This window comes from Pelobates fuscus, chromosome 5, assembly GCF_036172605.1.
Source record: "Pelobates fuscus isolate aPelFus1 chromosome 5, aPelFus1.pri, whole genome shotgun sequence".
In the NCBI taxonomy this organism is placed as follows: domain Eukaryota; kingdom Metazoa; phylum Chordata; class Amphibia; order Anura; family Pelobatidae; genus Pelobates; species Pelobates fuscus.
The window spans coordinates 357,780,925-357,808,502 of NC_086321.1; the positions used below are offsets into that span (position 1 = coordinate 357,780,925).

The 27,578-nt window shown below is 41.0% G+C and overlaps 1 protein-coding gene across 3 annotated transcripts in view; it reads left to right on the plus strand.

Annotated features, from left to right (window-relative positions):
• LOC134611782 (bactericidal permeability-increasing protein-like) overlaps positions 1-27,578 on the plus strand; it is a 47,923-nt gene that overhangs the window by 15,922 nt on the left and 4,423 nt on the right. For all 3 annotated transcript variants that reach the window (XM_063455999.1, XM_063456000.1, XM_063456001.1), the window contains exons 2-12: positions 6,467-6,581; positions 14,095-14,229; positions 16,390-16,545; positions 17,618-17,681; positions 18,118-18,181; positions 22,733-22,824; positions 23,265-23,441; positions 25,349-25,408; positions 25,482-25,649; positions 26,598-26,665; positions 27,215-27,257. In XM_063455999.1, the coding sequence (XP_063312069.1) occupies positions 6,467-6,581; positions 14,095-14,229; positions 16,390-16,545; positions 17,618-17,681; positions 18,118-18,181; positions 22,733-22,824; positions 23,265-23,441; positions 25,349-25,408; positions 25,482-25,649; positions 26,598-26,665; positions 27,215-27,257 (1,142 nt within the window). The remainder of the gene's footprint in view (positions 1-6,466; positions 6,582-14,094; positions 14,230-16,389; positions 16,546-17,617; positions 17,682-18,117; positions 18,182-22,732; positions 22,825-23,264; positions 23,442-25,348; positions 25,409-25,481; positions 25,650-26,597; positions 26,666-27,214; positions 27,258-27,578) is intronic.

Consider the following 27,578-nt stretch of genomic DNA (forward strand, 5'->3'; position numbering starts at 1 on the left):
AAGGAAGTTTCGGTTATTTAATGTAAATGACTGGCATCACCAAATTCCAAATGGTGCACATTTCAAGGACTGAGCCAAATGTAATCCCAGCCAAGAATACAGCCCTGACATCCAGTCCCAGGCATGTAGATATGGTTATTACTTGCACCTGTCAATTTCTTTCTTTTGACTATTTACATGACTCCACTGAATGAAGCTATGTCTTCTAACTGCTGGGAGAACAGACCTTCTAGTAGGGATGGGACTCAGAATGGTGTATGTTTGCACCAATGGAAGAACCCAAAACATTTGTCTCTCATGACCTTGTGAACTCAAATGATCACCTGAACCAGATGTTTTGTTTTCTTTGAATTTATGGAAAAAAAATAAAACGATAGACAGGTTGCGATTGTAGGGGACTCTGTATAAAAGAACTGTACAAGTAATCTGCCTCTCTAATCACATGGATTGAATAATATACTGTCTCTCAAGTACTCAGGTTACGGAATGTTGCTGATAGAGTTAATTGCTAGGAGTAGCTGAAAGTTACCCAGTTGTATTGGTCAATATCGTAGTATATGAGGGTAGTTGGGATAATGTTGTAACCTCTAGAATGTAAGCTCATTGAGCAGGGCCCTCCACCCCTTTGTTCCTGTACGTCCAGTTGTCTGGTTACAATTACATGTATGTTAGTCCACCCATTGTACAGCGCTACGGAATTTGATGTAAATAATAAAATAATAATAATAACCTTATAAGCAAAAATGTACACAGGAAATAAAGAAGCAATGACCTTGCAGGTCAGTAATGAGAGCCTGACAGCACGTGTGGTGGATTAGCTCAGTGTCTATAGCCCATGATTGTTGTACAAAGTTGAAAAAGCAATGGGGAAGTTATTACTTGCATTAACTAAGCCACAGTAAAGGAGGGGAGACATTATTTATCAAACTGTTCAAAAAACTTTTGATACTACCCAAAACAGGTGATCAGCCAAAGTTTCCTTGCACCATAACCACTACAATGCGCTATAGTGGTTATGGAGCATAACTATGTAATGTAACTGAGCAGCAAGTAGGTAGATTGAATTTGTTCCTATGGTAGCTATTCTTACAATGGTTAACTCCCAAAATATACCCACATTTGGCCAAAAAAGAGAATGGCAGACACTAATTATGAACAGACTTCACACCTGCTGACAATAAAAAAAAGTATAAAAGGGACACTCGTAAAATATGGAACAGAAAAAAGTTACTCAAAATATTTTACAAGTCAGAGGAGAACCTACCCACAGGGTGCATTGGAACTCAGTTCCACCTTCAAACTATAAAAAAAATGTTCCAGTATGTCTTCTTCAGCACGTCTTGTAAAAAACAGCAATGTTTTGACCACAACTGCGGTCTTTGTCAGCCTTCAAGAAAAAATGTTGCTGTCCATGCTGTACGGTTTTAGATGACAAACTCTTTTTTAGAGAAAGAACGAAGGTTCACACAGATATAGTCAGTTTCTCTTCCTCTTTTTAAAAACACTTGGTTTTGGTGAATGTGACAGAGTAGCTTTAAACAGCATAAAGAATACAGTGCACTTCCTCGCTCACTAAACACTAGTATCAAAGCTCACAGAATGTAAAACTGTAAAAATAAAACACCTGACTTAGTCAAATATAATGGGGATTTAGTTACAGTATACGATCATACATTGCATAAGCCTGTACACTTCCTCCTGGGACTCTCTGCAGGTCAAGGTTAAATAGAGCCCTGGAATGAGGCACCTGTGACAGGGTGGGTTGCAAAACCAAGTCAGTTCGTCTGGACTCCCTAATATATGTATGAAACCATGAACGCTGCACTCTACATTCTACCCTTTAAAATGACATGACAAATGTGTGTTATCTAATGTTGTTACTGAGCACAGAATTTATACTCCCATTCTCTTAGTGATAGCATGACAATAGGTAGGGTCGTGCAAGAATTTCACTCCACACACTCATGCAGACTGACACACACACACACACACACACACACTGACTCAAGCAGACTAACTCACACACACTGACGCAAGCAAACTGACACCCACACGGACCCATGCAGACACACATGCGGCCTGAGGTGAATGCCGGGCACTGGTCAGCATTTAAGTGCTCCCTAGTGTCTGATAACGTGACCTGCAGCATGCTCTAAATAAATAGTCCAACTTTATAGAGGGGACGCCTGAGAAAGCAGTAAAGCCGCTGCCTGCTGGCGACCCCTTTAAGAAGAGCCCTACTTAGCCTACAGGAAGAGCCAGCCCTGACAATAGGTATAAGCAACTCTAGAATAGGGGTATGCAACACTCTACATGTTGTGGACTACTCTCCCACCCCAAAAAGTTGCTGGCATTATGGTAGATGTAGCCCACCACATCTGGGGTGCCAAAGGTTGCCTGCCCCTCCTCTAGAATAATGATTCTCAAAAAATGGCACAACAGGAAAACAATTCCAGTATCTACAAATGTGTCCATGGACAAATGGTTATTAAATATTACTATTGTACTGTAGCTACAGTTTATTGAAGTAGTGGCCATTTAATATAAGATTGGTCCCTATTGCTGTACTTTAGGACCACTTGTAAGCAGGGATTTTCACTGAACTGGGAGTTCTGTAGAATCTACCAGGGCATTGTACATTTTTAGCCAAACCCCTATATTATCAGCAAAAACTACAATGGCCTTCTTGTATATACTGACTCCCCTGGAAGCATTAACAGGCAGACTGTGTAAAATGTATATGTGTGGATTCAACCAGATAGCGGGGTTAAAGGGACACTCCGAAAACCTAAATCACTTTATCTTGCTGAAGTGCTCTATGTGTGAAGAATGTATCCTCTTTTTACATTTCAAAAAGTGTAGATTTCAATAGAAGTTGACACTTTTATGAATTAACCATGTTACACTGTCTGTAACAAGGCTGTCAATCCTGTCAGATAAGCGGTCCTGTTACTTCCTGGTTTGGTTAGCTTGGTAGATCAAAACTCAAGAGGCAGCAACAGGGGCGGACTGAGCAGTCGGGCACTTCGGTCATGGACCGAAGGTCCGGAGCAGGCAGGGGTCTGGCAGCAGCTGGGCGGTATTGGGTCCGTTATGGAGATCAGTAAATCTCCATATCTAGTCCATAATAGCATCTGAGTGCCAGTTACAGGCATCCCAGACTGAACACACAGCCTTTCACACTGCTTGCCCGACATCAGAGCCCCGCTCACTCCACACACAGCTCCTCCAGGGATGGTCGGCAATGTGTGCAGGGAGAATGGAGGACAGTCAGCAGCACCCAGCCTGCATGCACACGGTAAAGGCAAGGACAGAGGGACATTGCGAGGAAGACATAAATGGGGAGAAACATAAGAGAGAAAAGTGGCTTTGGATGGGAAACATAAGTAGAGGCTGGGAAAAAAAGACAGAGAGACAAACCCACATAAGTTAGTTACTAAAGAGAGAGAGTGAGATTTAAAAAAAAAAAAAAAAGCGCTACAGTAAGTTACAAGAGAGAGAGAGAGAGAGAAAGTGAGTTGTCAATGCTCCCCTCGCAGTGCAGAAATGGTTAATAACCCCTTCTGTCACTTACCCGGGTCCAGCGCCTATGTCCCTCGGCACTGGCTCTGCTCCGCATACGCTCCCCACCGCCGATGTCTGCCGGCGGGGGGTGACCTTATGTGCGTGCGCGTCAATGGCCCCGCTCACATTAGGATCGTGCTTTCCTATGGGGATTCCGGTGAAGCTGGAAGTCCTCATGCATAACGTGAGGAGGTCCAGCATTGTTTAGGCGACCAAAAGCCGCCTTCAAGCCTGGAAGTCCCTCTAGTAGCTATCTGGTAGACAGCCACTAGAGGAGGAGTTAACCCTAGCAGGTATTTATTGCAGTTTATAAAAACTGCAATAATTACATGCTCAGGGTTAAGGGGATGGGAGTTTGATGGGAGTTTGCACCTAGACCACTTCAATGAGCTCAAGTGGTCTGGGTGCCTACAGTGTCCCTTTAAGACATAGAACCCACTATTGTATTCACACCAGGTAGGTGACATTCTTTACAAACACACCCCTGCATTTACACACACTCCTGTTTTCTGACAGTCTACATTTTGAAATATCAGTATAATATAAAAATATATATTTGCTCTCACACACACCTACAGATACATTCCTAAATACACAAATGACACTCCACAAAAATATTCCTGTTTTCACATATACACGTGGCATACATATACAAAAAACACTGCACACTTGGACTACAAACCTATATATGTACACACTTTGACACGGTGTGTGTTTATATGCAGTCGATAATTTGAACAAATACACTTTTGCATTCCGTCCTTGCACACAAATACACTCACCATTCACAAACACAGACATTATACACCAATATGCCGCTACATCTATTAAAGGTTATAAAGCTTTCTACGTATACACGTAGGCAGGACAAAACTCAGGCACCCCTTGCCCCTCCCCCCCACCCCCCCACCGCCACCCCACCCTTCCCCGCCTTCTAAATACACACACATTCACTGACAGATAGGCATACACTAGCTAACAGACAAACACACATTCTAACAGACACACACACTAACAGACAAGCACGCTCACACTAACAGACACACACACACACTCACTAAAATACACACACTCACTAACAGACACACACACATACTCACTCACAGACACACAGTCACACACTGACACACACACTAACAGACACACACTAACAGACACACAGACACACACTAACAGACACACACACACTAACAGACACACACACACACACACACTAACAGACACACACACACACACACACACACACTATCAGACACACTCACACACACACTAACAGACACACTCACTTATTTTTTTTTATATGTAACCCCTTTAGCCTCCTTACCTTTGAGAATGCTGGGGGGGGTTCTCCCTCTCCCTGGGTCTAGTGGGGCTGCTGGGCAGTCGGTCGGGCTGTGCTGGCGAGGGAGCACTTTCCCCTGAGCGCTCTGCTCAGCTCCCTCACGGGCCGCAGAGTGATGCCGGGAGCCGGAATATGACCGACCGGATTGTTAGTTAGCCGCAAGGCTAATAAGACATTTGCCCTGGGCATTTGGGGGCGGCTCTTTGCCGCCCCGTGGAAAGTGCCGCCCAAGGCAAAGGCCTTGTTTGCCTCGCGGCTAATACGTCCCTGTACACATGCATTCACAAACTATTGGCATTAGGTACATGGATAAGCACCTACACTCTGTAAGTGCACGCGCAGGATTATTCACCAAAGTAAGAATTATCAGGAATTCCAAGTGAATTTCAAATTTAAGGACAAAGTAGCCGAACTGGAAGAATAGCTGGTCTGGAAATGTTTTCTAGTTCTGCTATTTTGGCCTTAAAGGAGCACTATAGGATCAGGAACACAAACATGTATTCCTGACTCTATAGTGTTAAATCACCATTTAGGTTGCTTGCCCCCACCTTAACCTCTTTTAAAGGTAGTAAAACATACCTTCTTTCCAGTGCCGCACAGGTCTGCCGGTGCTGGCCCCACCTCCGATCTGCCTCCTTGCTGACATCAGAATTAAATTATTTCGGCCAATCCAATGCTTTTTCATAGGGGCAAACATAGGCTTGGCCAATCAGCCCCCTTCTCATAGAGATGCATTGAATCAATGCATCTCTATGAGGAAAATTCAGCGTCTCCATGCACACTGTGCAGCACTGCCCCAGGAAGCACCTCCAGTGCCCATTTGAGGAGTGGCCACTAGATGTGTCCCTAGGTCAGTGTTTACATGAAAATGACTTACAAATTAATTTTGTAGGCCAAAATAGCCAATGTGAATAAATTCTACAATTCAGATAGATAAGGTTCATCTTTTGCTGCCTACAAATTTAGTTTCTTGTCTATTTATTGTTAAATTATAGGATGACTTGAAGTTCAAATCACAAAATTCAGGCTAAATATGTGAATATAGCAGTCTTGTAAAATGTCACCGCCCCTTGGCAGCAAATGCCCAGGGCACCTGTCTTGCAAAGACTTCTCAATGGGTTGCAGTGGGAAGTCTGGGATTGGGCAGCCACAGGAAGTCTGGGAGGGGCATGAAGGGGTGGGCTTGCAAAGACAGAAGTTCTGCAGGTTTGTAAGTTGTTTTTAGCTATACCTCCAATGAAAATATACAGCAATAAATATATGCATGTTTTTTATTTAAAATATAGCTACTAAATTGTAAAAAAAAAAAATATATATATATACAAAAAATGACTTGGGGTGTTACTTTAAGCAGATAAAAAATTGCAGCTGAAATAGTTGCCAAAGCACCATGAGAATCACATTCTACAACTTTAGTATTAGTTGGATTAGAGATGTCAGATTAGAGATGGAGAGAATATGGATAGGGATGTATCTGTGTCTCTCTATGTTGTATCTGGCACTCTCGAGTTACACAAACTTGTTGCCAGATCAGGATGTCTCTCTCTTGTTCTCTTCTAGCTCGTCAACAAGGGATGGTTGTTCTACAACAGCAGCTTGCTAAGATTCACCTGCCGGATTTCTCGGGCTCCACCCATGTCAGTCCCCTGGGGAAGGTGAAGTACAGTTTCCACAGGTGAGTACGTATCGCTACCCTGGGTCTGAGAATACCACTAGCTACACATTATCTCAGGCCTAATGTCAGCGTGTCATTTGATAAGTGCTCATAATATCAGTATTAATGTATTATTAATACTTTCCGTAATTAAGATGGTATTGAAGTATGAGCTGGCCACTTCTGAAGCACCCCCAGGTGTACATGTAACAAAAATAAGGAATAAAAGCTCTAATTAACCGTCAGTCTGTTAGCAAAGTATGTGACTAATTTCAGACCACTTCAATGACTTGTCTGCCCTCTACTGGTTGATATTACCGTGACTGGTTAACACAACTCCAATATGTGACCATAAACGTCAAAGGATTGTCATTTCATGTATTTACTTAGACATAGGTGCTGATCAGAGCTCGGGAAAACACATACTACCATTCCAGGGACTGACGAAATCTCTTTATATGGACCGGTCCTGGGTGAAGAAAGCAGTACATCCCAAAAGTGGTCCAGATCATCTGTGTAAGAGAGTAGACTTTCTGTAAAAAAATAAATTAATAGATTATTGAATATTAGATGTTTTCATCAACTGCTATAACGTTACATGCAGTGTTCATTTGTCGACCAACAATTTTAGTCGACTAAAACTAGACTAAAACTAAAACAATTCAGATGACCAAAATACGAAAAACTAAAATGGCTTTTAGTCAAAAGACTATGGCTAAATCTAAATTGAAATTTGACGTAAACACTGGTTACATGCATATATGAATTCATGTCAGAGTGCTACCGTACTTCATGTACAATTAAACTAAATTAAAGTGCACCTTGTGCCTGTGGCTTGTTGTCAATTTAAAGAGCAGAAATTGTCACCCATACACTGCACTAGCCAAATTGCTAGCTAATGTATAGAGAAAGAGTTATTCTCTATAATATGGAACCAGCCTGGGCTTTACTGATATGTCATAGGCTGAAAACTATTACCGTCAGGCGCCTGTGCCCGCAGTTCTTCTAGTTTGAGCACGCATGGTAATCAGAATTACATAAATTTGCATTATCATACCAACTCAGACTAAGTTAAGTTATTATTCACTGGCGGCGAGCCATCAGTTTTCTACTAGTCCGCTCCAGGGAACACCTGGTAGCATTAAAACTACAGCATGCAATTGTAGTTATAGTGCGTACATCATCCCTTTAAATGCCTTTCCTATTGTACTTTAAGAGAAATGATGGATCGTCAAAACACATTTACGCTCAAAGTTCCACTGTTGAATTTCACAAAAACCAGCCAACTGCAAAGATTTGAAAAAAATATACGTTGCAAAATATTTAATTCATCAAAAGGAACCTAAATCCATTGCAGAGATGAATCCCAAATTTCACACATAAATAATGCTGGTGGCATTCAAAATCAATGTACAAAAACCATTCCCTTCTCCCAGCATCACAAAATAGGCGTATTTTTTTTTTCCTTTCTTTTTAATTTCGGTGTTTTGAGCGCTTGACTAAGACCTCAACGCTGACTTCAACAAACGTTTTTAGCCATTAACACGCAATTTGCATATAGATTACACATTCTTTGATTGCTGTGTAGGGATGCAGGTTCATTTATTTTGCCTCGGAGTGACTGTTGCTGTGCATTGCATAAATTGTAAGCTGTTTTATTGACCAGTCAGAGGGTGAGAAAGAAAACTGCTTATATCAGAGTCCACAACTCAATATTGTTAGGACACATGCTGAGTGTCTGTGATTGAGCACAGGTGATCCTAACCTACCTAATTGTGTTATTGACCTATCAGCGGAGGGCTGGAAACCTTTGACCTGGGGGGACAAATGCAAACATATTGTTTTTTTTATTTATTTTAATATAAAACTCACAGATCTCAGAGTGGATGGTCTTTATTTATCCAGAGCATGCAGTATTATGGGCAGACGGAGGCTGCTGGAGTTTGCGAGGGATGACATCATATATCCCTGCAACCTCTCTGCAGACACAAAGCCGGGGCCCCATAACTGCTGATGTGTGTTATGACTGCTGTGAGCAGTGCACTGTCTTGTCTCACCCTGCAGTCGCTTATAAACACCTCCAGGTACACTATACAGACTCATCCTAGTCCGGCACGGAGGTCAATCCAGATACTGCAATCCTCTGGGAAATATCTCAACGGGCCAGCCCTAGACAACATTGAGATTGTATGCCAACACCCCACGCACAAACCCACACATCGCTGCATACCTCTTAAATTTCACATCAACAAAGAGGGGCACTTTAATTCTAGGAGTGTGGTTGGGGGTATGGTCAGGGGGCAGGGTTGTTCTGAGACTTTGTGACTTACTAATAACAAGTTATACAGTTAAAGTGTAATATAGGACAAGAAGAATGTATCTTATTTACACAGACTGATTTCTAAACACATTTATTGTGAGTATTATTGCTATGGAGCTCTGTTACACACACACCATCAATACGGAGCTCCTAAAAAAGAGGGGCAATAGGATAGAAAAGAGGGACAGAGGGATTTGGGCCCTAAATAGGGACTGGCGCTCCTAAATAGGGACTCTAGGGAGCTATGGTGCTAGGCTTGTAAAAGCACTGCACAAATCCTGGCTACCCCCTCACTCCACAAGTACTGTGACAAAAGGCATCTCAGCACACCACCTGCTGTATTTATGGTGTGAAGCTACAGTTAGCAACCTCTGTCAACTAATGGCATCAGCGACATTTACCCCCCACCTCCTGGCGCCAAGTGCCCGTCCTATGTTTAACTGAGCAGTCAGACTTGTAATAACATGAATTCATTAATGAATATATAGGCCATAATTCATAATCATGTACATTATTAACAGGATACTACACAGCATTTTTTTTTCAAGACCATATTGTCATCTACATACACTCTCTCTTTCAATGGCTCATTGTGTCACCCTGTAGGTACCATCATTGGTAAAAAAAAAAAAAAACTGTCTGTACTGTCTCTGAATGTATTCTACAGAACGATTCCTCGCTCAGTCTATGGTACTTGGGGATTCCAGATTCACTGTATTTTGTTGCACATACATCACACCTGGTCGTATGTAGACTGCATGACTCATGCAGTATAAGGCAATACCTGTAATGATTTGATGGATCTCTTTTGGGAGCTCACGTTGATTCATGAACTGGTTTCCTTTTCTTCGGCATATGAATGGTACATACAGCAGGGCAGCCCTTCAGCGGGGGAGAGTAAGTGATCTCTGTCCACGGAAATATGGTGGCTCTGAAAAAGGGCACAGTTTTGTTTTCTGTTACAAAGTATAGAATCCTAGGGTTTTTTTTTCACTAAATTAAACTAATTGTATTATATTGCAATTGTATGGCAAAATTCAGGCTGACATAGCAAGGGATTTACAGCTGAGTCCAAGATTAGGGAATGTTTTGGTCATTTCAGGTTTTGCCCATGTGGTTTTTCAATTCGGAAAGCATTTGGATGGAGGCAATATGCCGCAATGCGCCAATTAGCATCTCCTCATCAATCTCTCTCTATGGGCAATGTTCAGAGTCTCCATGTAAAGCGTGGAGATGCTGAACGTCAGCGCTGCACACTGTGCAGCAATGACCCAGGAAGCACCTCTAGTGGCTGTCTGAGTAACTGCCACAGGTGATTTTACTAGGCACCAATGTAAACATTGCCTTTTCTATGAAAAGCTTGCAGGGACTGACTATACTCACCAGAACCACTAGATTAAGCTGTCGTGGTTCTGGTGACTAAAGTGTCCCTTTAAGTTAAATCCCATTACAATTGTTCAGATGTAACTTACCAAAAAAAACAGCTACGTACTTTTCCCCATTAGTACATCTCTCTATAGCCGTAGATTGCAGCTGCACGCATGAAAATGTGCATTGGCTGGAGGCATTACATGTGTTATAATAGTAATAAATATGCCTAGTTTTCATGTTTTGCTTTTTTATGATATCAATGCACGCACTCATTTCATTATGCCCGAGGCTGGCTCTTGCTGTGCTATATTCTAAATGAACAAAGAAATAAATTGTATACTTTGACCTACTTTGACTGTAGAACAAACCTTTGTCGGTTATTGTCACACACCTAGCACTCTCATAGGGGTTTAGTTCCCTACCGAATCTTAATCCAGGACCCTCATTACTGACTATTGCAGAGAAAATAGTACTGCAGATAACCTGCAGTTAGCATTGATAGATCCACTATGGACAATGTTAATCAATGTTTTTGCTTATCACAGTAAAGGAATACTCCAAGCACCATAACTACTACTGTGCACTTTAGTCGTTATAGTGCCAGGAGTTTGCTTGCGCACCACAATGTAAGTATTCAATCGGGGTTAGTCTTCTTATTTGGCGTCCGCCAGAGGTTGCTTCCTGCCTCCACTACTCTTAAGCAGGAGCTTCTATTAGCTCTCCAAAGGGCTAGCTCATTGGCTGAGAGTGTCATCTAATTGCTGGCAACCAATGAGCTAAGCCCTGCACCTCTGGGCTTAGCTCAGACAGATAGCTTCTCTGTCTGAGGTAGTGGAGGTAGGGAGTGGCTCCTAGTGGGCCCCAGGTAATAAGTCAAACCAATCTAAAATGTGTCAGGGCACTTCTGGCACTATAACCACTACATGACACTGTAGTGGTTATGGTGCTTGGAACGTTTCTTTAAATTTGCAGGCAAGTAGTTTGTAGCATTTAAAGCTGCGGAAGGCAAGTTCATTAATCATTCTGTAGGGCCTCCTAGTGACCAACTGATCTCTCTCTAGCAACATGTGCTGCCCACTGCCTAAGGAAGTGCTGGACTTCGGGACCAATTAGGCAGAGTAGACACCTGCCTACTTAAATATGTCATGTAGGGGGTGCCTATTTCAGAACTTAGAATGTACCTTTTAGGAGCTTAGGTGGCTGACAAGTCTAGTCAGCCTCCTATGTTTGATAGCAGGGTTGCAGGATTAGTTATCAGTTAGATGGTGTAACATTCAGCGTTGTCCTAGATCCTCCAGTGTCTGTGTGTGAGGCTGGACAGGAAGTGGAAGAGGTAACTTCCCATTAACAGCCTCTAACACAGGAAATGTATTGCTAAAGGAGCAGGAAGCTATAAGTGAGGTGGGCTGTATATCTGCAGGACATCAATGAGTGATGCACACTGTATAAAACCTACTGCAGCTCTCCTATCAATCAAAGAAGGGAGACTAGACTACAGAACACACACATAAGTTCAGTACTTTGCAATAACCCTTTAAGCTCCACATGCCCCAAACACCTCTTTTTCCTTACCCTGAATTTGATCCTTCCTAAAACCTAAACAAACCTTTTTCTTATTTCCAAATTTAAGCTCTGGAAGTCTAAACCTGAAAAAAAAAAAAATAATAATAATCTGAGGTTTAACTCCTCTTAAAAAAATAAACTCCTCTTAAAAAAATAAACTCCCAATTACAGAGATGCCTCACTCTTATCTGTCTGTTTACCAGGTAATATGTATGTTTTTTTTTCGTTCATCGTGTATTTTATTTGTGTATGTTTTTTTTATTTTGTTATGGAGCCTTGCTGTTCCATTGTCAACATGAGAAGAACTGACACATTCTCAACTTTGCAGTATCTACAAACATCTCATATTTGTACCTGAAATACACTATATGATGTATACTGAGTGAACTTGTTGTAATACAGTTTGTTTTGCAATAAAGCTCTTGAAAACAAAAAAAAAAACAACTAAAACCCACTTCACTTCAGGACTATGGAAGTTAGTGTACGCCACTCATTGTTTGATACGATATAAAAACATTTCCCATAGCACTTCCCCATTAAAGTTGGCAGGAAACTATGTTACATGACAGGAACAGATTCATAAATTATTAATAGACTAAGACATTGTAATTCTGGTTGGATATTAACTTGAGTATGCTGGTGATTAGCTATTAGAAGCTCCAGTCATGCTGATGTTCCCTTCAATAAAAAAATTAAACAACCACCATCGGTGTTTTCAGATCTATGTTACCTTCATAGCACTTTAAAATACCTTAAGGAGAACAAATGTTTAATGATATAAGTGGTCTTTTTGGACTGAAGTTGCATACATGGGGAAAGTTACAAAAAGTGCATTATTGTAAAACAGGATGTATACAGATTATTGTATGGAGACCAGAAATGTCAAATTTCAGGAATGGTTGGAATCTAGCCAGTAGATGGCATGCAAGCAATAGCATGGCACATTCACTTTCTCAGACATGTTTTTATTCCACCTTCGTATGTACTCCTAGCAAGAAAGCTGGACTTCGTAAAGTGACAGTCCATAGAACATAGAACATGATGACCCTGTTGGCTACACTTCCTAATGTCTTAATTGTAAAAGACTGTGATAGTTTGAAAAGATTATTCAAAAGTATGACATTGAGGTCAAAGTGATTTTAGATGGAGCTTCAAGTGGATGAAACTACTTATACCGTTACTGACACAAAGGTGATATAGCGCTTACAAAGCTGGTGCATTATGGTGTCCTCACATTGGGGCCACCTCCTAGAGCTTTGAGCTCTTTTTCATCACTGATGTGTGTGTTGTAGCTGAGCATTGAGTGAGAGGGTGTGGAGGAGGGTGGGAGCTCTATTGGGTAGTGTGTGCTGGGTGTATGTGTAGTGGGTGAGTTGTGTGAGTGTACAGGAATCTGAGCATTCTGTGTATTTGTATGTTCCACAACTCCCTCATGCTTACCTTCCCAGGTGGGCCAGTAGTATGTGAGCTGCATCCCTGGTGGTCCTGATCTGCACCAATATTGCGGTTCTGGATTTCTGAGTCATCAAGAAATGCAGGTGGACTACAAGGGCACCATTAAAGTATAAAAGTTGAAGTCCACTGGCGTTGCAATGTAGGGTTAAGATCAACAGACAAAAAGATACAACGTTACGTCCTTTATTTTGATGTGACAAATTTATAAATCCTCGGTGAAAGCCTATTTTTAGTCAAATATGTCACACAATGCAATCTGTGTTTGATATGTAAGTATGAATTAATGATACTATCACCCTGACTATACCTTCACAAAGTAATATGCCTTTCAAGGCGTCATTAACGTAAAAAAAACTTCAGTGGGTAATAATGACTATAATTAGCTTTTCGATTCTGCATCTTCATGTGTCAATAAACATCTAATTATATAAAAAAGCAATTGCCCGTGCATTGCGTAATTGTAATGTTTGGTTAATGACACTGTTATCGTCACCCACAGCAGGGGAGTGAATGACAAAGATAATGATAAAAGGCAGGGGAGAGTGACGGGCATACAAAAAAAGACAACAGGAAAAAGGGAAAAACAATCAGCAGTAAGCTGGAAGTAGAATTGACATTGGAAAATTATAGCAGTATTAGAAATTGATTTAAAATGACGGCTTCTTTCGACCAATGAAATGTGACCTCTTTGCGCATTAACCAGCATTTTCAGTAACTTGTATTGTTGCTTCCATTCTACTCTGTGATGAGTTTCTATATTACTGACAGTTTAATTAGTTGGTGTTTTAGCCTTATGGTTATACCTGTTATCTTCTGTTTTTACAGCATGGTTATTCGTAGTTTTCAGTTGCCAAACTCACAAGTCTCTCTAGTCCCCAATGTTGGACTCAAGTTATCCATCACTGGGGGCTTCATTCGGGTGGATGGACAGTGGAAGTTCAAGACGAAACTTCATTTTATGTAAGTTATCTGAGTGTGTGTACAATACCCTAGTTGACGTAATATCCACTGAGTGTGTGTACAATACCCTAGTTGACGTAATATCCAAGACAAATGACCAAAGTTTGAAATGTTTCGGTCTTGGCTTATGTTCAAGTTTGTAAACGTGTGTTTTTCTTTTAGTATATTAAGGAGGAATTGCTTTACAATATGTGTTTAATCAGAGGCAAGCTGGTAATGTTCAATCTTAGGATAAAAAAAAAAGTTAGAAAAAGGTTGAAATAAAAATATGAGTAAATCAATAAAACATACTCTGTCAAATATTTCCCAATAGCTCACTAGCAGTCAGCACTCAGCCAGAACTTAATGGCTATAGACTAGGAACACAAACATTTAGGTGGCTTGCCCCCCTTAGCAGGTAAAAACTCACCTTATTTCCCTTGGCGTGTGGATCTGCCAGCACTGGCCCAGCCACTTATCTGCCTCCTTAGCTCACATTGTCAGAATTGATGATTCCAGTCAATCCAATGCTTTCCAATAGGAAAAGTATTGGATTGGTTGAGATGGTCAAAGAGGCGGGGGCCAAACACTAGCCTGGCCAATCAGCATCTCCTCATAGAGATGTATTGAATCAATGCATCTCTATGGGGAAAGTTCAGCGTCTCCATACAGCACTGACTCAGGAAGCACCTCTAGTGGCCCTCTGAGGAGTGACCACTGGAGGTATCCCTAGGCTTTAATGTAAACACTACCTTTTCTCTGAAAAGCCAGTGTTTACAGCAAAAAGCCTGCAGGGGCAGGCTATACTTACCAGAACAACCACATTAAACTGTAGTTGTTCTGGAGACGATAGTGTCCCTTTAAACATGGCTATATCTTTTCACTAACCTTACTAAACGCCAATTGTCGTTACTAGGATCTGCATGTTAAACAAAAATCTGCAGCTGGTTGAGGCCTACCTAATTCAAACTCAGTAAAATATACATATTCTTTTATTAATATCAGACATTTAAGAACAAAGAATCTATAATAATTCCACTTGTCTAACTCCAGTCGGCTCGAAAGATACAAAGCCTTTTACGCAAGTTCCAGTTGGCAATTCTAAAATGTATTAGAGCGATGATAAATCTCAGGCATGCTGAGTTAATACTAAATGTCTTCTCTGCGGGGCGTTTAAATAGTAAATCAGAAAAAATGATCTATAATGTGATTAAAGGAGTATGTCACAATAAACCTTTAATCCTGTATATCTGTTTACACGGGAGTCCCATCTATATATTGCCTTAAAAAATCTATTCCGATGTTCCGGAGACTGGAAGCCGATAATGAATGTGAATCTAATTTTTTATTCTATTATAGTTTAGATAGAAGTAACTTATTCTCTATGTGATGCACTGCCTTTTTTTTTTTTTTTTTTTTTTTTTTAGCTTTCCCTTAAAGGGCAACTTTCACTTCCAGAATTTGTAATACTATGTTTATTATATAGTTATATTTAACAAGCATCTTTTTGTGATGTCTGAAAAATAAAATTAAATATAGAAATTCGCACTACTGCATTTATGTCTGTCTTGAACTGAGCAGTAACTTAAAAGGAGACCGCACTCATCAGCCTACCAATGTGCACCGGATCAGGGGAAGGCCAGGCCCCGCTTTAAGTCTATAAAATAAAGTTGTGCTCGAGGCATTCAATTTACTCTACGTTGCTTTAATAAAGCTGCTGTTTTGCTATCAACTTGAGTTTCTTGAACTGAGGGCTTCCATCTTGGCCACCTGTCAAGCATTGTTGTGCCGCCATGCCCTATGCATTTTTTTTGTCTTTTGAAAGATATAAAAAAAACTGTTTTTACACTTGCCAACCAATATGAAGATTTCACGGCAACTTGTGAGAAATGTCTTCATGGAGGCAGACAATCATAACCAGTGGTCTGGAAGTAGCATGGTATATTGAGGAGAAGATGCAGAAATTAAATTTAAGTTTTTCCTTCTCCAATGTAATGTGTGCCTTGGCTGTGCCAGAACTGAACTGGATTGAGATGTCAATTGCTAAAACTTTTAATTTTCATGAAAAAGAATAATGCAAGTTATAGGTGATATTTTTTGAGTTCGGTGGTATGACTTCAAAAGACGTAACAGTTCACCTATAAAAGTTTTACTAATTGTTGAAATATCTCATTTGCCTAGATCGGGTCACGGGAGTTTTGATCTGAAGGTGCAGGGACTCAGCATTTCTGTAGGCCTGAAGTTGGGGAGTGATGGATCCGGAAGACCAACGATCTATCCTTCTGCGTGCAGTAACCATATTGGAGATGTTAATGTGCACATTTCTGGGAAGTATAAGTGAGTTGGCTCCCATGGTCCTCATTATTGTGGGTTTAGAGAGACACTTTGTTAACGGAAACTTGAATCAGAAAAGATATTATGTGTAAAAGATCAAATGGTTTTACTAAAGGTACCATACCATTTTTAAGTTGCCTTCGTATCACCTGGACATGAGGTTTAGGGTTACTACCAAGGTTATTCAATAAAGTGAGAATTATCTTGGATTTAAAAATATTGTCAGGGATCAAGATTCAAGATCATTTGCAAATTTAAAGGGATTGTATCGTGTTAGGAATACAAAGATGTATTCCTAACACTATATAACCCTCTCTCCCCCCTCATGTCCTAGCACCTAGCACTGAGCGCATTAGGCCCACCCTATAAGAAAGGAAATTTTAAAATTGCAGTATCTCTAAAAATGTAATGTTTTACATTGCAGGATTAAGGAGGACAGTGACAGTACACCCAGACCACTTCAATGAGCTGGGTGACTATAGTGTCCCTTTAAGGCTAAAGTAGCCCAGTTCAGCCCTTTGAAATTCCTGACAATTTTCACTTTAGTTAATAACGCTGTATATCAGTTAATGTTGACATTTGTTACTGATTTTGGTTGTACAAAAAGTCCACCTTGTCCCCAACATGTTTGTGGATATTAGACCTCCTTTAAGACAATTTAAAATATTTTAAATTACAGCATATATACATTGACTTGCAAAAAGGGTACACTTGATATAATGTATCCTTGTGTCCTTTTCATTTTTCTCAAAATAAATGAGCTTTGTTATTTATTGAACAAAAGAATAAATATGTAGTGCAAATGATTGATAATCACTCTAATACATGGCAAAGTGTATTTAACTGAATAAGTATATGTTTAAGCTCCTTTTGGCAGGGCTCTATACCAGTATGTCAATCACACTTTGTTAGAATTAATTGTTTGTCTTGTTTACCTTCTGTACAGCGCTGTGGAATATGTTATCGCTATATAAATAATTGTAATTGTATAAAAATCCAGGAGTGAGGGTTTGTTCACATAACAGTAAGTTGCGGCGAGCTCACAGGCTGAATTCATCGTGTTACCATTTTACAGGTGGCTGGCAGACTTGTTTCACCGGAGCATTGACAAGGCATTAAGGAAAGCCATTGAGAATCAGGTACATAGATGGGGTAGAGCTCTCGTTAACTGGGTTCTATCTAAGCCAGCAGCGCAGACACTGGTTATATTGAGAAAATTATATCCTATTGTCCTTGTGTGTGGCTGGGATTATACGCTGCTGTGTTTGATGGATAATACGGCAGTTATCAGAAGTTGTTGCTGTATGGGGATTGCAGGGATCAGTGTCATCCTTATCATGTATTTGTGTTAATACTAATCTTCATTAGACACTGACGGGTTGCAATGCTCTCTCTCTCTCTCTCTCTGTTCAACTAGATTAATTTTGCCGGTCGTGAGAAAAGCTTTGTATTTTTTTATTATTCGTCAGTACAATCCTCAGGCTTCAAGCATTTGTGGTGCTTTTGTGATAATATAAAAAGCAATAAATGCGCGTGTTTTTTTTTTTATGAACATGTGTTTATTTGTGTCCGTAGATCTGTCCACTTGTTAGCAAATCCATTCTACAAAGGCTGGAGCCTATCCTGCAAACCCTGCCAGGTAGGATCAGGGTAAAATGTAAACTATGGCAATCAGTGCAGTAGAATTGGTGTGTGTCAACGCGTACTAAGGTGTGATGACTTACACGCTCGTAAAGTTACATTCTGTAACATTTTTGTGACGTTATAATAAAACAATAAAAACTAAATATAAAATATTTCCCTGGGGGGCGGGGCCGACCGCCATGCTGGCAGGTCGCATAAAAAAACAGCTCCTGCGTCTTAGCCCAATTTTCACAAGAAAAACAGATTTAATACCCATTAAACAACTGGCAAAGGCGACCCTGTGTAAGCGGACACCCTGGTCCTGAGGAGAGGTTTGCTGCAGAGTTTTAGTCCCTCGGAGGGGCGCTTCACCGTCTCCCGCGATGGGGAGCGCTCGGGCGGTGAGTGAGGTGGACGGCTGCTACCCTGCTATCCTGCCCACCAGTGGTGTGAGCGGCACACAGGACTAGGGGGGTCTGCCCCCCCCCCCCCCCCTCTGGACCAGTGGGGGTGATCCCGGTCCCCACCCTGGGCCCGCCAGCAGCCAGAAATACTAGCACTCCAGGCTGTGACGAAGCCCCAGAACTCGGAGGCCACAGCCAAAATGGTGGAGACCACAAGCCGAGTCCCCAAGTCAGCGGAAAGACAGACGTACCCGCCCTACACTGGCAGCAAACTAACACGAGACACGTGGAAACCGACATGTACCTGCCAAGACCCACTCCGGGTCAAGCTAAGCGGTGGCGGAGAAACCGGGACCACGTCACACCCATGCAAACAGCAGCACAAGCGGTCAGCAGAGACCGACACCGGAGACCTACCACTAAAGCACATCCACGTGCACACGAAGAGAGGACCCTCAAAGTGAGAGACATGGCACCTGCAACGAACCCCTGTACACTGATCCTCTCAGAGAATTGCGAGGAAGCAGACTTACACTTAACGATAACCCGCAGCTGCAAACCCACCAAGAAAACAACTGCAGGGATCTAACTCCCACCCGAGGCAGACACTGTACCAAACCGCAAGTACACCATAAGAGAACTATCATTCTGCCACTTGCCTGGACTGCACCTAATATGGCTGTTCCCAAGCCTGAGTCTCTCTGCAGTCACTACACTTCAGAGGCAAGCCTCACGGCACACAGACACTGACTCTCATCTGGCTGACGGGGGGTTGCCTGGGGTGGGAAAATCCACGCATGTTTGAAGCTTCTCTATATTGATCTACTAAACTGATCGGCGTGACCTTTTGATTTAGTTAAACTGCTTGAATGTCATTATATGTTTTAATAGCTCTAGCCTGTCTAAGTCATTAGCATTGCAAACCAGAGTTAATTATATCACTCATAGACCAGCAACTACTGCACTGCTTAAGCCACATACTCACATAGGTAATGCTGCCACACTAGCAAAGCACAAACCAACACATGGCAACCACAACGCAGCATATCCTACGAAATCACATGTAACCCAAGCGAGAACCTGCATATCAGGCCCTGGGGAGATAGCGCAGCTAAGCGGACAAGGGCACATGTAGGAGTGTGGGGATAGATGCATGGGATTGGTTGGGAAGAGTCTGTGGGTGTGATTATGTTCTGTGTAAGACAGTGTGGGGGAGGTCTTACCTCAGTGCCACTTGGGATTCGGGCCAGCAAACAGCTTCCCTCCCGCCCACCCTATAGTATATTTCGTCGCAGCTAGCCGGGGGTATGTCCTTGCCAATTGAGTTTGAGGTTACGTTTAAGTATATGGAATGAGATGAACAAGTTTTTAAGGTCTCAAACCTCCCCTGCTCCAAAGGTTAAACTTTAGGTTGCCTGAGGTCTCGTGCCCATCGAGCGTGGATAAGGTCGGCTGATGGCAGGCATTGGAAGGATTTTTTATGACGAGGGGGGAGGTGAGAGGGAGTGGTGATTAGGAACCACTCCATGGTTTTTATTGGCAAGGACGGTTGGGTCACTGTATAACACTATGGGTGGAGTTATATATGTATATATGTTAATTTATGCTTATTTATGTCTAATGTTTTGGTTACAGAAAAGAAGAGCTTTAAGAAATAAAGTTATGGATGTGTTATGCAGTAATTTAGTTGTGATAATAAATGCTGTGGCCTGTTTCATCCATACTAAGTGGTCTGTCGTTACTGGGGGGTTTAATGGGGTTAGATTTTTGTTCTAGGCTGCACTACGTACATACATGTAAACACCTCAGTGTAACATTAAGCGAGAACAATCTTGACATGCATACATTTAACCAGGAATGTCTTATAGCTTGTTATCTTCACGAAAAAAAATAAACTGCGCTGTTTAACCTGTCACGATATGTAATGCTATGAAGCTGGCTCTGCACGCTTGCTGTCAAATAAAATAAAGAATTAAAAAAAAATATATATATATATATATTTCCCTATCAATCCATGGTAGCATTAACCAAGTGGTAGCTCATGCCCTCACAGCGAAAGGACAGGAAATAGAAATACTGTAAAGCGCTATGGAATCTGTTGGCGCTATATAAATGGCAATAATAATAATAAACCTGAAGATAAATTTTAAGCCGAAATAACCCCGAAATTTGATGTTCCTTGTTCAGTTCCTTAAAATTCCCTGTTTGGCTCATTTACAATCTTTTCAATAAATATCAGTCACAATCTGTCACTAGCAACTGCCCGGTAGCCCGGTAGTGGCTACAATTTAACATCAAGTTTACTACCTTTTTGCTAACTTTTTGTAGCCATTGTCTATTAGCTGATGCAGTTACAGAAACTAACCCATTACATATTAGCAGCTTGCAGGTAAAGCACAGAAACCCACACCTTGGTATGCGCACATCGCACTGTGTGACCAGTAGCGACGGGCAAGTATCGGCTGGCTGCTAAGCTTAGGGACAGGGTTGGAAAAATGCCTCAATAAGATGTTTAGGGATTTATCCTACCAAGCCAGATGTTCTGTTCAGTTTTTGTTAGGTTAATGACAACTTGAGTAGCGACAGGCTTCTTAACCAGTTGGAAACTGGTCATTAAGTAGAGGAAGGCACCTCTCATAGAGAATAATGGGAGGCATTACCCGCTACTTGGCAAATGGCTTTCAGTAGTGGCTACTGATAATTCCCCATCACTACTTGTGAAATTTGGCAATCAGTAAGCAGGCATTCGTGTGAATGTGGTGTCGTTGTGGGTCTATGGGTATTGAATATAGCTTCTGGACTGATTCATGCAGAAGGTTAGTATGAAGCGGCAGCCCCAAAAATTCAGTTAACTAGTTACCAAATAGCAGGTAAGTTCTACCATAAAGGGTGGTTAATTAGAGGGACAGTAACATGCTTTGTCATATGCATAACTGAAGGCAAATAATTTCTTACCTTTCCAGCTGATCAGTTTACAAAAGCTACTAATGTCTTTTCTCCCACGTGTTTCTAAATTGATTTATTCCATGAACAGAACTAATCAGTCAGAAGAACACTCCATATAGGAGTGTCCAAATCATGGATTCCAGCTGGCAATGCATTATGGGACGCACATATTAATCTCCAGCATGTGGAAAAAGAATTGACTGCCCATTAAATATGTCTCGGCAATAAATATGACGTCTATTTTTGTGCAGTAGCTGCCATAAGTGAAAATTTCACCGCTGCTATATCATTATGAAATATTTGATAGTCACCATCTGGAAATTCCCAGTCCAGAGGGAAAGCTTAGTCATGTACTGCTGTAATAACGCATCCCAGACATATTTGGCACACCGCTGAATGAATTGTGGTGCAGGGTAGGCCCATATGTTGTTGATGCCCTAGGTGAATTATGTTGTCTCTTTAATTTGTCGTTTTTTTTATTCATGCTGTCCCCTTCCGCAGCTCGTTATCCATGTGGCTGACTAGCTGCCCCTGGAGACAAGTCATCCGTGCTCTGGTCAACACTGTCCAACTGTGATTGAGGAAATATGGTTGCTAATAAGAAATCTGTCTCGGTGGCATCAAAACTCATAGAGACAACACAAGAAGGATCCAGTCATAGATAAAATATTGTCTTCAATTAAAATTGCATCATTCGTATGCCATTTCATTTGTGTGGCTGTATGGTGGTTACAAGTAGGTCACACCACGGGCCAATTAGTTAGCTTACTATTTATGGTAGAACTTACCTCTACTATTTGGTAACTAGTTAAGAATATTGGGGGCTTCATACTAACCTTATGCATGAATCAGTCCAGAAGCTATATTTAATACCCATAGACCCACAACGACACCACATTCACACAAATTCCTGCTTACTGATTGCCAAATTTCGCAAGTAGGTGACAGGGAATTATCAGTAGCCACTACTGAAAGCCAGTTGCCAAGTAGCGGGTAATGGCTCCCATTATTCTCTATGAGAGGTGCCTCCCTCTACTCTAAAGATGGATGAATAGGGCTATAATAGTTATAGTTAATAGAGAGCATGTGTTGAGGGTCTTATTGTACCTTATTCTGTCCTTACAACGTCTGTAAGAAAATGATCACCTTGAAAAAAACATAGTAGACCTATTAACAGTTTTTATTGTTTAATCTGCTATTGTTTGTCTCTTTAACAGTTACTGCATCAATAGACAACGTAGCAGCCATTGACTACTCGTTAACAGGGCCTCCACCTGTGACGGCGGAATGTGTCGATGTGCAGCTCAAGGTGAGTAGGCTTCCATGATGGAACAGATATGTTTCCCAGCCATGCTCACATGTTTGTTCTCATTCCTGGTGATGGGAAATGGAGTATGATGTATTATACGTCTCATTAATTCCTCTCTCACAACAAGTCTCATTAATTCATCTCATGATACAAGCTAGGAGTGATCCCACAGATCTGTCATCTCACGTGGAAAGATCTAAAGCAAGTACTGCTATATCGGAGATGGGGTGGAACCAAATAAATATACTATTAATATATACTATTACGATAACATGTATCAGTTCAGCTGAGGAATAATCTGTGTGCATCCCTACATAGGAATGTATATCCTCACTGTGTATATAATGAGGAATACAAATCCAAATATACTAAACAGCTAAAGAAGCTCCAGTAAATGCCAAACTAGAGATGACTCTATTTAACGCCAATTTTATCCACAGGGCGAGTTTTTCAATCACGTTAACCGCACCGCGCCTCCATTCTCTCCGCCTGCTCTGTCTTTACCAGTGGATCATAGCCTGATGGTTTACTTTGGGGTTTCTGAATATTTGTTTAACACCGCTGGATACGTGTATCAGACAGCTGGGAGACTGGTCTTCACGGTCACCGATCACATGGTATGGAATGGCGGGATTTCTCATAAAGCATATAAGACCTACAATAGGGACAGTAAAAGTGCTGGTCTTCCAGCTCTTGTGGAACTAAACCACAATAATGTGTTATCGTCCTAAAACCTGTACAGATTGTGCCTAGGGTCACCTGGCATATTTGCATTTTATATCTACTGAAGAAGAAAATCAGAGAATTTAGTTGTTATGGTGCCACAGCAGTTAGAGATAGGATACAGAAATTGGTACCTAATGCTTAGATTCCCTGTTCTTAGTTTTTAAATTCCATTGTGCTGTCAATTTCGGTCATTAATTCAGGAGCATTCCGACTGCAAAATATTTTGTAATAGAGCCTCCTTTTTACTGAGAACCTAAATGTGCTTTCTGCCTGTCTAAATATATAGTTGAATTCCAGAAATACATTTTGGCACTAGCAACCGAATACTCATATTCAACAGAACTGAGCACTGCCTGCCTGCAAATTTAGTTAGATTAAACGTACACTATTTGGTTATACGGAATTTGCAGGCAGATAGTGACCGATTTTAATACAAGCTATAGTTACAAACTTGGAGGAGTTAATACACCACAATTAATAAAAATTAAAATTTAAAGGGTTACTCCAAGAACCATAACCACTTCAGTTAGTACATATGAGAATTGCAAATACAGTTGAAATGTAGTTATGTTAATAATAACCCTTACAGTTCGGCTATTTTAGTCTGGAATTTGTCATTCTGATTTAAAATTGATAAAAAATTAAATTTGGTGTATATCAGTGGTGATCTTAGTACTAGACTTCAATGACTATGAGGTTTAAAGAATATTCCATTCTAAATCGGCCATCACTACCTTACATTATTATTATTATTATTATTATTGCCATTTATATAGCGCCAACAGATTCTGTAGCGCTTTACAATATTATAAGAGGGGATTTAACTATAAATAGGACAATTACAAATAAACTTACGGGAACAATAGGTTGAAGAGGAGAGGACCCTGGTCAATCGAGCTTACATTCTATAGGAGGTGGGCTGTAAAACACATTAGGACAGGAATTTGCAATCAAATAAGGTGGGCTGCCCTTTAGGTGAGGGCAAGAGACAGGTATGTGAGGTAGGGGTTAGTCTTGGAGGCCATAAGCTTTCCTAAAGAGATGGGTTTTAAGGCACTTCTTAAAAGATGCAAGACTAGGGGAGAGTCTGATGGCGGTAGGCAGGCTATTCCATAGGAAGGGAGCCGCCCGTGAGAAGTCCTGCAAGCGCGAGTTGGCCGTACGGGTGCGGACAACGGACAGGAGGTGGTCACGGGCAGAGCGGAGAGACCGAGAAGGGACATACCTATGGATCTGTGAGGAGATATAAGAGGGGCTAGAGTTGTTCAGTGCTTTATAGGTGTGAGTTAGTACCTTGAATTGACTCCTATAGCATACAGGAAGCCAATGTAAGGACTGGCAGAGGGGTGAGGTGTGAGAGAAACGACTAGAGAGGAAAATCAGTCTAGCAGCAGCGTTCATTACGGACTGTAGGGGTGCAGTACGGCTTTTGGGAAGACCAATCATGAGAGGGTTACAATAATCCATGCGGGAAATTACTAGAGCATGGACAAGCTCCTTGGTAGTATCTGGTGCAAGAAAGGGGCGGATGCGGGCTATGTTTTTAAGATGGAATCTACAGGATTTGGCAACATGCTGGATGTGAGGCTCAAAGGTGAGACCAGAGTCAAGTATGACGCCAAGACAGCGCGCTTGCAAAGATGGACATTCTATTACCTCCTAGTGCTCACATTAATATAGTGTTGATATATATATATATATATATATATATATATATATTTCAGTCCAGTAAGTACGCCACTATGTTCATTGAAAAAATGTCAATACCGCTAAAATATAAGTATTATCTTTCTCTTAGATTCCCAAGAACTTCAGTATCCACCTGAATACATCATCTTTTGGAGCACTGATACCCCAGGTATTGATCTGGCATGACACAGGAGAGATACATAGCCATATATTGTTCCTAATCAATATTAACTGATTTACAGATATCCAAGATGTACCCAAACATGCTCATGAAGTTGGACATTACATCTACTTCCACGCCTTTCCTGACTATGAAACCAGGAAATGTAACCATCTCTACTATGACGGATATTGAAGCCTATGCTATTTTACCCAACGGGACCCTGGCTCCCCTCTTCTTACTAAATGTGGTTAGTACTTGGTCTAGGCTACAGAGTTCAGTATGTTCAGTTCAGCTACTCACTAAACTCATTCATTGTCAGAGACCGCTCAGAAGTCACTCTCAGCCAACGAATAAACACATACATCGGCATTCAGTCTTCTCTTGCTCAAGAAAACTGGACCCTCAGTGGGACATCAGTAAATGTCTCATTATGTTAAAATGGTTTGACAGATTAGGCTGAGACGGCACTGGAACACTACTGCCACCATTACAACTACATGTTACTTTAAAGGGACACTAGAGTCCCCAAAACAACTTTAGCTTAATGACGTAATTTTGGTGTATAGATCATGCCCCTGCAGTCTCACTGCTCACCTCTCTGCCATTTAGGAGTTAAATCACTTTGTTAATACAACCCTAGTCACACCTCCCTGCATGTGACTTGCACAGCCTCCTAAACACTTCCTGTAATGATACATTTAATGTTTACATTTGCTTTATTTTACATTCTGTTTAATTTGGAATTTATTATCTCTTGCTCTGTTAATAGCCCGTTAGACCCTGCAGGAGCCTACTGTGATTAAAGTTCAATTTACAGAGCAGGAGATACAAACTTCTATGACAAGTTAACATCTGATTGAATATGAAACCATTTTTTCATGGTGGCTGTGTGAATCACAGCCAGGGGAGGTGTGTCAAATTAAAGTGATTTAATTCCTAAAGAAGAAGAGTAATTGAGAATTCCAAAGAACTGAGCAGTGAAATTGCAGGGGCATGATCTATACACCAAAACTGCTTCATTAAACTAAAGTTGATCTGGTGCCTATAGTGTCCCTTTAAGTAAACGAGCACCCACTTTCGCACATAATCACAAGGTATAACTAAGCCACATGTTTCTATTTCTGTATTTATAAATGCATAAGAGGATCTGTCTACTGTTGTAATCCATGCTAAATGTTGTGCTTCCTCTCCATAGACAACCACTGCTCTGGCAAAGTTGGGAGTGAATGCAAGCAGGATTGTTGGTAATTTGGAGATCAGTAGGTAAGCAAAATAGAAGTGGATATGGGTCAAATCAGGCATTTTCGCCTTACTACACAGCAGATCAAATTTGAGTTTAGTGTATCAAAGGTGTTGCAAACTGCCCACATGTTTTAAAGTGATCCAACTTTTTTAGTGACAAATTTCCATGATTTTATAAATCTATACTCTCATGGTCACATCACAAAGATTCCAACATTTTGAAAAACCCCCCTTTTTTGTTGTTTTTAAAGACATGCTATTTTTCTGTCCAGGCAGACAATGCTCTCACTATCACACAACTACATGCTAGTCTAAGGTGTGAACTGGGGTTCTCTGTAAGCAGTTGCCATGATATCTGACTAGGTGCTGTGTAATACGAAAGAGTATTAGCAACAGGAAGTGTTATTTCACTCTCTATATAACTTGTGAAACACAATATACTGACATTAATCAAGCAGGTTCACTGAGTATCTGACTTAACATTAATCTTGAATAATCAAGGTTTTGTCATTTTTTTTTTCTTTCTTTGTGCATTGTAATCTATTTCTTACAAATCTATGAATTCCTTAGGGTACAGATGGCTCTCAAACACTCTGACGTGGGACCTTTCTCAGTGAGTACCCATAAGTAATGTCCCTTAAAAGTCTTCAGGTTGCAGGTTGTCAAATACAAACAGCCATTGTAAAGGAACACTAAAAACACCATAACTACTACAGCTCGTTTTAGTGGTTATGGTGGCAGACGTGCCCCGTGCCCACCCTGTTATTTAATGGTTTGACTTCTTACCTTGGACCAGTGACCCCCGGTTAAGTCGTTAAACCATTCAAAAATGATCACTCCTGACACCATAACCACTACAACTATAAGTAGTGTTTATGGTGCTTAGAGCGTTAATTTAATAAATACATAGATTAGCATTGCAACATCCAAAAAT